At 43.7% G+C, this 16479-nt stretch overlaps 1 protein-coding gene across 2 annotated transcripts in view; it reads right to left on the reverse strand.

Annotated features, from left to right (window-relative positions):
• LOC144605901 (cytosolic arginine sensor for mTORC1 subunit 2-like) overlaps positions 1-16479 on the reverse strand; it is a 63370-nt gene that overhangs the window by 25111 nt on the left and 21780 nt on the right. For both annotated transcript variants that reach the window (XM_078421554.1, XM_078421553.1), the window contains exon 2: positions 10749-10819. In XM_078421554.1, coding sequence (XP_078277680.1) covers positions 10749-10803 — 55 coding nt within the window. In that variant the 5' untranslated portion in view covers positions 10804-10819. The remainder of the gene's footprint in view (positions 1-10748; positions 10820-16479) is intronic.

The following is a 16479-nucleotide window of genomic DNA, read 5'->3' on the forward strand; positions in this document are numbered from 1 at the left end:
TGCAAGATAAGGTCCAGTAAAGTCTGATGAAAGAGGTTCCGAGGGTCTCTGATGAGGTAGATGGGAGGCCAGAACTGCTCTCTAGTTGTTGATCAGATGGTTGAGTTGCCTGAAGATAGCTGGGAGTGGTTTTTGTCATGACACCGTGTCACAAATCTCTCCATCTCATTCCTGTACTAGAAATTTACATTTCTGAATCATAAAGTTTTTATCTTTACAATGAGATTAAGGATGAGGCAATAACCAAGAATTGCTGTGGTGTGCAGATTGCCATTATACTGATCAGTCCATGGCAGGGAACCAAGCGAGGCCAGCTGTTGAGGACACTTAAAACTATCAGCTCATCACAATGACCTGCAATCTCCCGTCAGCAGACCATGCTCTCATCTTCCTCTCACCAATCCAGCAAACCAGGGCCGTCTTAACGCATGGGCCTGATGGGCACTTGCCCGGGGCCCCACGAGCATAGAGGCCCCATGCTGATCTGTGTATGTTAAGTGACTTGCAATAAATAAATACTACTTTAAAAATGTAGGTTCAATAAGTGCTTTTTTCGCAACATTTTCGGTCCCCAAGTGCTTCTCACAGCGATCTGTTTCGCAACAATTAGCTCCCTAAGTGCTTTGCTTTTCCATCCCTAAGTGCTTCTCACAGCGATCTGTAAGTGCTTTTCGCAACAATGTAGCACCCTAAGTCCATCGTTAAGTGCTTTTCGGAGACTCAGGTTCGATCCTGACTACGGGTGCTGCACTGTAAGGAGTTTGTACGTTCTCCCCGTGACCTGCGTGGGTTTTCTCCGAGATCTTCGGTTTCCTCCCACACTCCAAAGACGTACAGGTATGTAGGTTAATTGGCTGGGTAAATGTAAAAATTGTCCCTAGTGGGTGTAGGATAGTGTTAATGTGCGGGGATCGCTGGGCGGCACGGACTTGGTGGGCCGAAAAGGCCTGTTTCCGGCTGTATATATATGATATGATATATGATATGATATGATAAGTGCTTTTCGCCGGCACGACAGGGGGGGCTGGTGGGGAAAGGGGGGTGGGGGAGAGTAACGGGAGGGGCCCCAGTACACTGCTTTGCCCGGGGGCCCATAATGCTGTAAAAACGGCCCTGCAGCAAACCCTTGCTCTGCAACATTTATTTTAGTAAAACCTCAAGGTTCCAATATCCATAACGATGCCAAAAGCCACCAACCAAACTGCACATACCATAGCTTACATGTTTAGTTTAGCTTAGAGATACAGCATGGAAACAGGCCCTTCAGCCCACAGAGCCCAGGCTGACCATCGATCACCCACTCACACTAGTTCTATGTTATCCCACTTTCTCTGCACCTCCAGATCCAGTTTCTTCCCAGCTATTATCAGGCAACTGAATTATCCTATCAACAACTACAGAATGGTCCTGAGCTACTATCTACCTCATTGAAGACCCTGGGACTATCTTTCATCAGACTTTACTGGACATTATTTTGCAATAAACACTATTCCCTTTATGATGTACAGTGCCCTCCATAATATTTTGGGACAAAGACCCATCATTTATTTATTTGCCTCTGTACTCCACAATTTGAGATTTGTAAGAGAAAAAAAAATCACATGTGGTTAAAGTGCACATTGTCAGACTGACAATGATTTTTTAGGGTCAGGGGTCAAATATGACTGTTCACGTGTGTGGCCGTGTGAGGCCACACACGTGACCAATCATATTTGACCTCTGACCCTAAACAAACATTGTCAGCATAACATATAAAAATTTCACTTGATAAACGTCGACATATACAAGTCATATATACAGTACAAAACAATATACCTGTAACGCTTTCAGAATTAGAAGAGATGTATTCCACAATTTGTCACATTTTTGGTCACACACGTGACTAAGGATGGCCCTAAAGAAGGCTGCAATACAGGCCTGGCAGAGCATCACCAGAGAAGACACCCAGCAACTGGTGATGTCCATGAATCGAAGACTTCAAGCAGTCATTGCATTGCAAAGGATTTGCAATAAAATACTAAACATGACTACTTTCATTGACATGACACTGCTGTGTCCCAAACATTATGGTACCCTGAAATGGGAGAACTATGTATAAACACTGCTGTAATTTCTACATGGTGAAACCAAAATGTATAAAAATGGCCTTTATTAACATCTGACAATGTGCACTTCAACCACGTGTGTTTTTTTCCATTACAAATCTCAAATTGTGGAGTACAGAGACAAATAAATAAATGATGGGTCTTTGTCCCAAACTCTATCTGTACACTGCAGACAGCTCGATTGTAACCATGTATAACCTTTCCACTGACTGGTTAGCAAGCAACAAGAAGTTTTTCATTGTACCTCGGTACATATGACAATAAACTAAACTATACTTCTCATCCACTTCCTACACACAAGGGGCAATTTACAGAGGTCAATTAACCAACAAACCCACACGTCTTTGGGATTTGGGAGGAACCCGGAGAAAACCCACATAGTCACAGGGAGAACGCGCAAACACTGCCCAGACACAAACAAACCTGGCGCTGTGAGGCAGCGGCTCTATCACTGAGCCACCCATTCGTGTTCGACTCTTATCCCTCATCAGCTAAACTCTATCAAGGTCTAGGTGTGTGGATGAGGAGGAGCAGGAACGGTATTTTCCTCCAAGGTGTTGTGTGGCAATATACAAATCTTGCTTGTCAAGTCTCTGAACTACCTGTCTTAGGTATGCAAGTATTCAGATGAACTTCGTCACTTTGTTTGCGTCTAACATGCATCTCAGTACAATTGAGTAAGCCACACACCTACAATCGAGTTTCATCACACGCTATAAAATATGTTGGTTGTGTGTGGAAAGATGTGCAGAGTTATCCACCTCACTATTGGGGCAGCACAGTGGTGCAGCAGTAGAGCTGCTGCCTGAAAGCACCAGAGACCCAGGTTCGATCCTGACTAGGCATTCTGTCTGTACGGAGTTTGTACGTTCTCTCTATGACTGTGTGGGTTTCCGCCGGGTGCTCTGGTTTCCTCCCACACTCCAAAGACGTCCAGGTTTGTAACATTGTAAATTGTGCCTAGTGTGTCGGATAGTGTTAGTGTACAGGGTGATCGCTGGTCAATGCAGATTCAGAGGGCCACAGGGCTATTATCCCTTCACATATCATCGCCGCTCTTTATCCTGTGCTTGTCTACCGTCCCTGCCTGACGGCACCCCGTTGGTGACGGACTGTCCATTGTCACCCAGAAGAGTTTTGATGGAAAGAAAAGTTGAGTTTCTCAACTTTTCGAAGAGCTGCGTATTGGGCTTCAATCCAGCAACATTAATCACATTCGGAGACAGACACCAAGTGCTGCTGGAAGACCATCAACTCGGTAAAAGACGCTCTTTTGTCGGCCTGAAACTTGTTGGTCTCCCAGCAGAGCGAGATGTCCGTTAGGGAATGTTGCCAACTGGCCCGCTCCACACTGCAGGAGTACGTGCTGAGGGACGCACTGAAGCTCTGTGCAGCCAACGCCAAGGCTCTGTGCGGGAGGACCACAGACTAGGGTCTTTCCGCTGCTGGGCATTGAGGAGCAGAGCCCGATGGGGACACCCCTCAAACAAGGGAAGGGATAGCACCCCAGGGGGCCACACGAGTCAAGGGTGCTTGGTTTAAGGATAGTTCCAAACACTACTGAATATGACACTAATGAATATGTAGACACTGAAAATAAGTGAAGAGTTTTTGAACAGGTCCTGTTTTGTCTCGGAAGAAACTGCAGATGCTGGTTACACCGAAGATAGACACAAAATACTGGAGTAACGCAGCGGGTCAGGCAACATCTCTGGAGAAAAGGAAATAGGTAGTGTTCCAGGTCGCGACCCTTCTTCAGAATGAAAGTCAGGGGAGAGGGAAACTGGTGGTATGAAAAGGTGCACAAAAACTAATGAATGAAAGGTATGGAAAGAACAAATCAACGTAGAGCTGGAGAGCAGGTGGAATCACAGAAGGCTTTTTTAATTCTTAATAAAGTTTATTCTTGGAAATAAAACAGAATCTGAATATTAATAATTCGAAAACATAGAAAATAGGTGCAGGAGTAGACCATTTGGCCTTTCGAGCCAGCACCGCCATTCAAAATGAACACGGCTGATCATCCAGAATCAGGCTTTCCTGCTTTCGCCCCATATCTCTTGATTCCATTAGCTCTAAGAGCTATATCCAACTCTCTCTTGAATACATGTAAAAAGGTTTTTGTGTTGAATTCAGGACTACGAGAACCAGGATTGCTAAGTTGTTAGGAAAGAGCTAGTCTTGCGGTCAGCAAGGTCACAGGATTGTGGAAGGAAATTGTTATATACATCAGCTCCACCCTCATTTCCTGCAGCCCACAGCGCAGTTTTTTTTAAAGTTTGTTCATGACCAAAGCCCCAAGCCTCACAGTGTGGTCAGAATAGCTGCACAGGGCGATACAAGTCCATTGCCTCGTGGCTTAATCTTTTGGGGTATAAAGCCAAACATAAAAAGAGCTTTTTTCCCCACGAGCAGTAGCTCGACTCAACAACCAAAAGTTTGTAGCCTCCTTTTGTTCTGGGATTTTATTTAATTCCTCACATGTTTAAATTAGAATGTTTTATTCTTAATTGTTTACTGTATGTCGTGTTGTTACTTGCGAGCAAAGCACCAAGGCAAACTCTTTGTATGTGTACAAATGGAGTTGTTCCCTACAATGGACTTGTTAATAAAAGTTATTCAATTCAATAAAACTACTGCAGTTACAAAGGATCCGGAGCAACACGAAGGCATACTCTTTGAAAGAATTCTGTCATCGCCTTTGCATTGTAGGTAACACAGCAAACAATTGATTGATTTAGAAACAAGGAATTGCAGCTGCTGGTTGAAAGAAAAAGATACAAAATGTTGGAGTAACTAAGCAGGCGAGGCCGCACCTCTAGAGAACATGGATAGGTGATGTTTCGGGTTGAGACCCTTCTTCAGACTGATCTGGTTGATTGTGCAGGAAAAATTGATTGATTGATTGATTGCAGGATACAGCATGGAAAAAGGCCCTTTGGCCCACCAAGTCCACACCGCGCATCAATCCCCCATTCGCACCAGTTCTATGTTACCTCACTTGTTCATTCACTCCCTGCACACTGGGGAGAGTAACTTAGAGACTAATTTACCTGCAAACCCGCACGTCTTTAGGATGTGGGAGGAAGTCGGAGCACCTGGAGGAAACCCAGGCGGTCACAGGGAGAACGTGCAAACTCAACACAGACAGCGCCCGAGGTCAGGAGTCAACCCGGATCCCCAGCACCAAGGAAGCAGCAGCTCGACCAGCAGCACCACTGTGTCTCTCTTTCTATGTGCCCAGAAAAGTTCCACAACAATAAAATATGTAGAGACAGGGAACTGCAGATGCTGCTTTACACAAAAGGACACAACATGCTGAAGTAACTCAGAGGGTCAGGCAGCATTTCTGGAGAACATGAATTGGTGACATTTGGGTCGGGACCCTTCTTCATGCTAAAATATCTGATTGGACTCAATCGTATTTAAAAAGGTGAGGGAGAAATACTGGCCATCTTGCGCCTCTTCAAAAGCCAACAAGAGACAGGCATGGTCTCAGTTTAAAATCTCAACTGAAAGGTGGAACCTTTAACCTCATTGTTCTTGGCACAATCTAGTCACCAAACCACATGCGGACAGGAGACAACCGTGCGTCAGGTCTGATAAAGCCGTTAGGTGCGAGGTCAGGGTGTGCTCACCTGGGTCAGTAGTTTACCCAGGTTTGGGCCATCTGCCCAGTGACACCTCACATGTCCTCTGGTCACGGTCACTATTTGGCTTTTTATCCTCAAACAGATCGAACGCAAGAGGAAGCAGAAGAGAGTGTAAACAACGAGCCAATAAAACCCACAAAAACACAAACAGCTGGAGAGTGATCCAGATCAAAAGCAAGTTTGAGATCACGGGTCGAGAGGGTTTAATTGTCTATGTACCCACAATGGAACAAAGAAGATACGGGGCAGGACGGTGGTTTGGACTCCTGGAAAATTGATACATTTATAGCAATTGTTGGATTAGGTAGGAAAGACATTTAAGAACTAAAGTTCAGGAATTCTGACTGACTGTGATCAATACAGGATTTATTCAATAGACAATAGGTGCAGTAGGCCATTCGGCCTTTTGAGCCAGCTACACCATTCAATGCGATCATGGCTGATCATTCTCAATCAGTACCCCGTTCCTGCCTTCTCCCCATACCCCCTCAGACCCAATCTGAAAAAGGGTCCCGACCCGAAATGCCCATTCCCCCCACAGATGCTGCCTTACCTGCTGAGTTCCTCCAGCACTTTGATTGATTGAAAGCTGCAGCATGGAAACAGGCCCTTCAGCTCACCGTCCATGCTGTCTATTGCTCACCCATTCGCACTAGTTCTATGTAATCAGAGTCCCTACCCGATAGGTCACCCATCCATTTTCTCCAGAGATGCTGCCTGACCTACTGAGTTACTCCAGCATTTTGTGTCTATCTATGTTATGTTATCCCACTTTCACATCCACTCCCTTCACACTCGGAACAATTTACAGAAGACAATTAACCTACCAGCAAGTCTTTGGGACGTGGGAGTAAACCGGAGCACCTGGAGGAAACCCACATGGTCACAGGGAGAACACACAAACTCTACACAGACAGCAGCCAGGTCAGGATCGAACCTGGGTCTCCGGCGCTATGAGGCAGATGCTCTGCCAGCTGTACCATCTGTGTTTTGATGGATTTACGCTTTGTTTACCCAAGTACATCGGCCTGTCACTCTGGTACTGAACAGTACCAAGGTTACTTACTCAATCACGTGCAGCTGGACTGAAGGACGCGGAGGTAGGACTGGTGACTGCATTGGCATCCGATGCAAAACACTGCAACATTCATCAACGTAACACCCAACCCATTACTTCAAACACAAGTGGGCAGGAAGGGACGGTGATCAAGTGCAGAACACTGTGACAGGGCAGATATTTCTAGAATGGGAGGAATTTCCAGAAGTGCAGGGCGAAACAATGGAAGGAGTTGGAAATAAAGATGAGAATTTTCAGAGCAAAGCCACATCAGTGGTTAACGTCAAATTGACTGTTTACTGGCTTTTATGCCAAGCAAACTCCATGGTTAATAATTGATCAGTACGATATAGGTTAAGAAGCAATTGCCAAAACTTTTATATGCAACTGAAGCCACCTGTAAAAGTTCACAGTTTGCATCTTTACTGCACACTGGTCAATTTGGGCATACAAAATCTGGAACTATTAGTGTGCTGACAGTCTGAGAAAAAGCTGACACACAAACCTGCAACATCAAGAACACTCTGTTTAAATTGTTTTCCATGACGCTGAACTTCAGGATTTTTATGCCATAGATGGCATTGTGTTTCATAATTCAGTTACAGTGGACGTCAAAAAAAACTAAGTGGCACAAAATGCTGAATGGGTCAGGCAGCATTTCTGGAGAACATGGATAGGTGACGTTTAGGGTTGGGACCCTTCTTCAGCCTAAATGGCCGCAGTCATGTGTCATTCACAATCACCACTTTACATTAACATAGGGCACATTCTCGAAACAGGTCATAGAATTTTTTATTTATTTTTTCATATTTCAGATACAGCACGGAAACAGGCCTTTTCGGCCCACCAAGTCCGCGCCGCCCAGCGATCCCCGCACACTAACACTATCCTACACACACTAGGGACAATTTTTACATTTACCCAGTCAATTAACCTACATACCTGTACGCCTTTGGAGTGTGGGAGGAAACCGAAGATCTCGGAGAAAACCCACGCAGGTCACGGGGAGAACGTACAAACTCCTTACAGTACAGCACCCGTAGTCAGGATCGAACCTGAATCTCCGGCGCTGCATTCGCTGTAAGGCGGCAACTCTACCGTTGCGCCACCGTGCCGCCCATTTAGCACAGAAACGGGAACTTCAAACCAACTTGCTCATTGGCCCAGTTGATCAGGATCCTAATGTAATCTTGGATACATCCACTGTACCGCCAATAGCTTTGTAAGATAAATATCCAAGAAAAGATAAAGAACACATCTGCAAGTAATTACTAGTTTCCATTAAAAGACACAACTGTGCCTTTGACTGAATTCCAGAAACGGTCTGGCAATGGGTCAACAATGAAAAGTCATGAAGAGCAATCTGCAGAAAATGGAAAGCAATTATGACTCATTTTTATTTAAAAAATGGAACTCAGCCCCCTTATCAAACTAGAACTGTGGGGTCAGTGAGATAAAAATCACTACTTTGTTGAATACTGATCCACCTTACAGATTTATTTCACCCATGATTTCTTTGTACTTAGCAATCATAGTTTGTGTTCTATTTATAACTAAATCATAAGCATTGTGAGTCACCACTGTACTGTAAATGGCAAAAATACATGCTGCAATTGAAAATGATCACTCAAAATTAATGTTTGCAAATAGTCATGATTTTTTTTTCCATAAACATTTTTCCAGTTCAAGTACTTTGATAAAGTTTTTTTAAATGTTTTGCAAAAATAACAAGAACTTGTTCATTCAGCAAAAACAACGACATAATTATGCGATCATCCAAAACTTGTAACTTTGCCACATTGCAAAGCTGCCAAGATATCAGAGTCAAACAATTCAGAAACGGGCTCTTTGGCCCAGCTTGCCCATGCCAACCAAGGTGCCCCATCTACACAAGCCCCACCTGCCCACATCCCTCTAAACCTATCTTATCCATATACCTGCCCCAATGTCTTTTAAATGTTCCAATAGCTTCAGCCTCAACTACCTTCTCTAACAGCTCATTCTATCTACCCACCAGACTCTGTGTGAAAAGGCTCCTCTGATTCCTATTAAACCTTTCCCCTCTCACCCTAAATCTATGATCCCCATTTCTTGATTCCTCTACTCTGAGTAAAAGACTGTGCACTCACCATGTCTATTCCCCTCATAATTCTATACACCTCTGAGATCACCCCTCATCCTCCTGTGCTCCAAGGAATAAAGTCCTAGCCTGCCCAACCTCTCCCTGCAGCTCGGGTCCAAGTCCACAAAGTGGCAACACAAGTAGAAAAGAGCTGTAAAGAAGACGTGTGGCATAGGAAGGAACCGCAGAAGGGTTCCGACCCGAAACATCACCTACTTCTTTTCTCCAAAGATGCTGCCTGACCCACTAAGTTACTTCAGCATTTTGCATCTATCTTAGGCGTATAGTATACTTCCCTTCATTGGTCAGGGCATTGAGCTCAAGAGACAGGGAGTAATGTTGCAGATTTATAGGACTTTGGTTAGGCCACATTTGGTGTCTTGTGTGCAGTTCTGATCACCCCAATACACGAAGAGTGTGGAGGCTTTGGAGAGGGTGCAGAGGAGGTTTACCAGAAATTATGCTTGGATTAGACAGTAATAATTATAAAGTGGTTGAACAGTTTGGAGTTTTATTTTGGAAATTGAACTCGAGAATCTAAATCAAAAGATTCAACATTACTCTATTTAATCAAACATCAGAATATGGAGCAGGAGTGGATCATTGAGACCCTTGGCTTATTCCATCATTCACTTCACTCTCATTTTCCTGACCCATTCCCATGTACTTCCGATTCCTTTACTATCTATAAATCCATCAAACCAATTTGAATGCAGCCAGTAATGAGCTTTTTCTCTCTCCAGAGAAGTCTGAAGAAGGGTCCCAACCCAAAACGTCACTGATCCATTTCCTCCTCAGAAGCTGCTTGTCCTGCTGAGTTACTCCAGCACAGTGAAAAGCTTCGGTTAGCATGCTATCCAACAGTAGACAGCCAGAACCTTTTTCCCCCACGGTGGGATTATCAAATACCAGTGGGTATAACTTTAAGGCGAGAGGGGTAAAGTTTAAACATAGAAAATAGGTGCTGGAGGAGGCCATTTGGCCCTTCGAGCCAGCTCCGCCATTCACTGTGATCATGGCTGATCATCCACAATCAGTAACCTGTGCCTGCCTTCTCCCCATATCCCTTAATTCCGCTAGCCCCCTCGAGTTCTACCCAACTCTCTTTTAAATTCATCCAGTGAATTGGCCTCTACTGCCTTCTGTGGCAGAGAATTCCACAAATCCACAACTCTCTGGGTAAATTAGGTGATCAGGTAATTTCTTTAATAGGTAATAAAGAAATTGGGTGATTTTTTAAAATATTATTATTATTATTATTATTATTATTATGACTACACACTACAAAGGGTGGCGGGTGTCTGGTGGTGTAGACACATATGATGGTGACATTTAAGAGGCTTTTGCATACACAGGGAATGGAGGGATATGGATTATGTGCAGGTAGATGAGAGTTGATCTTTGCATCATGCACAGATATTGCTGGCCGAAGGGCCTGTTCACTGAGAAATTGATACAAATGCTTGTTGTTGGGTTATTTGACTATTGTGCAAAAGATTCGCTGGAGGTCATTTTTGAATGCGACGACGAGCACTTTAAAAGATGATTAAAACAAAGCTGAAAACATTAATGCTATAAATACGAAATAAAAATCAAACAAAGCTTTAGCATATGTTAATGTTTGATAAATTAGATCACGTTGGAAACAAATTACCCAATATAAATATTGCACAGGAGAAATTCATTGCACAGAGGATACAAGTTCATTGGCAGCTTTTCCCTCGAGGTCACTGGTGCAACAGTGTTTTCAATTGATCAAGGCAACATTGTAGACAGATCGTCGTAAACCGAGGCAAAATAAAACTTTGTACCTTTAAATCCCTCCTCATCTAAGACTAGTGTGTATTCATCGGGCATCTCCGTCATGCTGAAAAACTTACACCTGCAGCAAACAGAATTAAGAAAGGGATGTCAGCTCAAAGCTACTTACTAGCTGAATAAAGAATAAAAATAATTGCTCATCTTCATCGTCGACTCCATATTGTTAATGCACCATATAAAAATATCAACTTTAATTTTTTTAAATTTACAATTAAAAACAAATGTAAAGAAAAAATTTAAATTAAAAATAGCAAATTAAAGAAATGAAAACATGTAAATATTTTTAAAATTTTAAAAACAATTCAAATTAAACATTTTTTAAAGTAAAAAGTTAAAATTAAAAAAATTAAACAATTAAAGAATTTTTTTATTTTTTTTTAAAGTTTTAAACTGCAGGTGCTGGGGGACAGAAAATGCTGGAAATACTCGGTAGGTCAGGCGACGTTGGTGAGAAGAGGAAGAGAGTTCAAGTTTCAGTTCGAATGCTGTCAGAATGGGGAGAGAGATAAAAGCTGCTGGTTACGCTGCCGGGGAGCAGAGGATGGCAATGACGGAGTAAAGCCAGAGCGGAGAGATGGTGAAATGCTGTAAACAAGGCTATCTCTTCAGTGAGCAAAATGGGAACTTAGAAAACCTTTTCCATCAATTTCCTTACTCGGGTAAAAACTGGACCCAGACTGAAGAAGGGTCTCGACCAGAAACATCACCCATTCCTTTTATCCAGAGAAGGTGCCTGGCCCGTTGAGTGACTCCAGCATTTTGTGTCTAAAAACTGAACTTGCTGAGCATTTCCAGTCAGCATTCGTCAACCTGACCCAAAAGGTCATCTATCAACACCCTCCACAAATGCCACCTGGCCTGCTGAGTTCCTCCAGCACTTTGACTTTTGCTCAAGATTCCAACATCTGCAGTCACTTGTGTCTCTGTTATCTCTGTTGATCAGGAAAGGAAGGACATTGCCCACCGCTGTTTGACTGGCATTGTCTCTGTAAAACTCAGATGTGTTAATTCCCTATCATTCCCAAAAGCAGAGAGCTGAGTGTGCATTTACATACCGGGCAACCGTCCAGTTTACAGTTTGTTTCTTCACCATTTTAACCATGGTAAGACCCGATGAGGGCCCCCCAATCCACAACGTCGCCTGTCCATTCCCTCCACAGACGCTGCCTGACCTGCCGCGTTCCTCCAGCACTTTGTGTCTCGCTCAGGATCCGAGCATCTGCAGTTCCCTGTGTCTCTATTTCAATGCATTTGCTGTTTTAGTTTCACGTTTTCAGTGGGTTTTTTTTTTTGCTTTGCTTGCCGTGAGGAGGTTTTGTTTCTCTCTGTGGTGCAGGGCCAATTTATTTTGTGCAACACATTGGTAGATTACACTCGGCACCAGGAACTGCAGATGTTGGAATCTTGAGCAACAGACAAAGTGTTGGAGTGACTCCCACTCAGTTATTCCAGCATTGTGTGTCAAGTATATGCCCAAGCCTTTAAAAAATATTACAAAACAATGCGGTTGCTGTTCTGTGCAGAGTTAACTCCAGTGGACATTTCTGGCTTATTTTAGCTATGACTATCCCACCACAGATGGCAAACAGTTGTAAAATGTATTCCCGATAGACTTACAAGTGCCAACAGAAGTCCATTGCAGAATATACAGACCGATGCATAGAAACATAGAAAATAGTTGTAGGAGTAGGCCATTCAGCCCTTCGAGCCAGCACCGCCATTCAATATGATCATGGCTGATCATCCAAAATCAGTACCCTGTTCTTGCTTTTTCCCCATATCCCTTGATTCCGTTAGCCCTAAAAGCTAAATCTAACTCTCTGGACTCCCCCAACATCGGGAACATTTTTCCTGTCCATTCCCTTAAGAATATTATTTGTTTCTATAAGATCCCCTCCTATCCTTCTAGATTCTAGTGAATACAAGCCAAGTCGACCCATTCTTTCATCACGTCAGTCCCGCCATCCCGGGAATTAACCTGGTGAGCTTGCGCTGCAGTTTTTTCCGTGCTATGTCTCTGAACTAAAATCGGACTGACCCCTTTGCCCTCCATTGATGTCGCATGGGGCCAAATGGCCTCACTCCCCCCCTGAGCCGCAATGACTCTGTGACTCAGCTTCAGTGTAGAACGCCTGCATTATCCGCAGAGTCGCCCTGAGCTTGTGGGAGATGCTTTATAACTGCAAACCTTTATGTCTTCCCCCGTGCAACAGAAAGCAGAGCGTGCGACTTCCTGATTTTACATAAAAACAATTTCCCTTGCAACGCTCAGTAATTAAAGGCCTTGAATTTGCATGCAAATTAGTTGACATCTTATCGGCTAGGACGTTGGCATTAAAATCCTGAGGGGGAAAAAATAGGCAGGAATTATACTGCACAATTATTACTGTATATATTACTCGGCACAGATAAGCACCTGCGGTCAGGATCGAACCCGGATCTCCGGCGCTGCAAGAAAGCAACTCCACTACTGTCAGATCCAAGAAGCTCATACATAAGTAGGTCTAGCTTAATGCAAGGCTTTAGTTTAGTTTCTTATTGTCACACGTACAGGTACAGTGAAAGCCTTTTTGTTACATGCTTTCCAGTCAGCGAAAAGGCTATACATGATTCCAATCAAGCCGTCCAGTATACAGATGTAGGATAAAGAGCATGACTTTTAGTGCAAAATAAAGATAGTTCAAAGGTCTCCAATGAGGTAGATGGTAGCGTGTAGGAGAAACCAGATATTGGTTGAAAGGCACAAAAACCTGGAGTAACTCAGTGGATCAGGCAGCAGCTCTGGAGAAGGAATAGATGGTGTTTCAGGTCAAGATCCATCCTCAGACTGAGAATCAGGGGAAAAGGAAACGAGATATAGAAGCTACATAGGACAAATTAATTAAAGATATGCAAAATGATTCAACAATCACGGAAAGCTGGAGCCCACATTGGTCCATTGTTGATTGTGGGATAGGTGACAATGAGTTATACAGACAGTGAAACTCAACAGGATGACAGTGAAACTAGTACGACGACTAGGGTGAGGGAAGGATGGAGAGAGAGGGGGATGCAAGGGTTACTTGAAGTTAGAGAAAGCAATATTCTTACCACTGGGCTGTAAGCTGCCCAAGCAAAATTATGAGGTGCTGTACCGCCAATTTGCATTAGGCCTCACTCTGACAGTGGGGGAAGCCCAGGACAGAAAGGTCAGTAATGGGAATGGGAATTAGTCTCCTGGTCAGGACCGCACTCTAGCTGGTGAGAGAACGGTTCAGTTGCCTAATAACAGCTGGGAAGAAACTGCCCCCGAATCTAGAGGTATGTGTTTTCAAACTTCTGTACCTCTTCCCTGACGGGAGAGGGGTGAAGAGGGAGTGGTCAGGCTGATGGTCAACATAAAACATCCAGAGACCAGAAACTCTCACCTACTTGAGGCATCACAACAGTGGGCATCCCCCTATAGTGTAGCTCCTGCCACATCATTCAACGTACTTTATTTGCAGAAAACGGACAAGTTGCTTCAATTTGCAAGGCTAAAATGAGGATTGTTTAAGTCAATAGTGGTGGGCAAACAATGATTCAGGGAAGGAAAGTAATTGCCGCAGAAACCATGATTGTTTGCCTATTGCGTAACCCATGTTGAAACTATATTTGGAAACCATGTTGAGATAGAAAACCATAGTAACCATTTTCGGAGTTGAAAGGTATTGCTATCACTTGCTGTGAAGACAATCCACGCTGATTAACAATGGAGTCTGAAGAAGGGTCCCGATCCAAAACGTCACCAATCCATTCCCTTATCAGATGTTGCCTGACCCACTGAATTCCTCCCACACTTTGTGCTAAGCTCTGGCTGACTTTCAGTTCCTCAATCATCCTTTAGTCTTGACAGAAGTTCGATATTGTATTAAAAAAAAAATTAAATGCTGGAGGAACTCAGCAGGTCAGGCAGCATCTGTGGAGGGGAAAGGACGGGTGATGTTTTAGGTTAGGTCTGTAGAAGGGTCCCGATCCTAAACATCGTCCGTCCACTCCCTCCACAGATGCGGCCTGACCCACTGAGTTCCTCCAGCAGTTTGCGTTTTACTCAAGATTCCAGCATCTGCAGTTCCTTGTGCCTCCATTTTACCAGAAAATGTTTGATTCATGGTTTTTCCTGCACAAACTCCACTTTACTAAAATTCACCACATGCATCTCTTCCCTAACCAGCATCCGTGGTAAAATTGATGTTAACGTCGTGGTTGTTAGCTTTAACCTTAGTTTTGAAATTGCTCCATATTTATTCTTGTCTTTTGCTCTTTAAAATATATTCTTCCCATTGCTCATCTGGTTCAGTCATAGTCAAGCACTCATCCCAGACTTCCTGCAGTAGTTACTGTCCTTCCATTGAAACATTGCTTGACTAGGACTTGATTTTTTTTAAATCTTAATTTTAGCCTTGCAAATCGAGGCAACTTGTTCATTTTCTGCAATTAAAGTATCTTGTGGCTGTAAACACCAACAATGGAATCAGCTTTTCCTAGCAAACACCATATTTCATAGCACATACTGCCCACGAGTCTGACTGAGTACCACACTGTTCTCACTATCACACCTGCTGTTTGTCTCATACCACTCAGTATGGCAAAATTGTTTTGCATTTTTAAAAAGACATTCACATTCACGGAGCTATCTCACATGTTGATTGAAATGCAAGGCGTTTAATAACTTGGACTAGCTTGGTTTCGAGATAAGCCTGAAAACAGGCCCTTCGGCCCACTGAGTCCATGCCACTATCGATCACTCGTTCACACTAATTGTATGTCATCCCACTTTTGCATCCACTCCCGACGCATTGGGGACAATTTTTACAGAGGGCCAATTAACCTGCAAACCCGCACATCTTTGGGACGTGTGAGGAAACAGGAGCATCCGAGGACACCCGCACTGACAGGGGAAGAACGTGCAAACCACACAGACAGCACCCGAGGTCAGGATCGAACTCGGGTCTCGGGCACTGTGAGGCAGCAGCTCTACCAGCTGGCAAATATCTCTAAAATCCACAATGGAGTCCAGAGTTCTTACAGAGGCCTTGACAGGTTGTATTTTACAGACCTGTTCTGTACAAGGGAAGGTGTATTATTTTATAGCATTTACAATAAAGTTCTCAACCAGGAAAATTTCTGGCAGAGGTGCAGGTATAGTTGTAAATATTTAATTCAAAGTTATTGTAATGTCTAACAACTATTTAATAAGTAATCTGCATAGGAGACTCAAGAGACTGCAGGTGCAGAAACTTTGAACAAAACACAAAGTGCAGGAGGAACTCGGCGAGTCAGACAGCATCCGTGGAAGGATTTGGACCAGTTTCACGTCGGGACCCTTCCTCAGACTCCGCCAGTCTGACCCATGATGTCATCTGTCCATTTCCCTCCACAGATGCTGCCTGACCAGCTGAGTCTTGCAATCTACCCTCGGAAAGAAAAGTTGAGAGTGGTGATGCAGTATTTACATTACCAGATTAGTTTCCAAAGACCTACACTAATCATCTAGAGTTCAAACCCCTTCCTAGCAGCTGTAGAAGGCAGATAAGTACAATCAAAAGGACATAAACCATAAAGTTCAGTTAAGCAGGGTGGGAAGTGACATATACAGAGTATAAACACCAGCAATGACCAACTGAACCAAATAACTGTGCTCAGGATAGATACAAATGCTGGAGTAACTCAGCGGAGCAGGCAGCTTCTCTAGATAGAAGG

This window comes from Rhinoraja longicauda, chromosome 25 (genome assembly GCF_053455715.1).
Source record: "Rhinoraja longicauda isolate Sanriku21f chromosome 25, sRhiLon1.1, whole genome shotgun sequence".
In the NCBI taxonomy this organism is placed as follows: domain Eukaryota; kingdom Metazoa; phylum Chordata; class Chondrichthyes; order Rajiformes; family Arhynchobatidae; genus Rhinoraja; species Rhinoraja longicauda.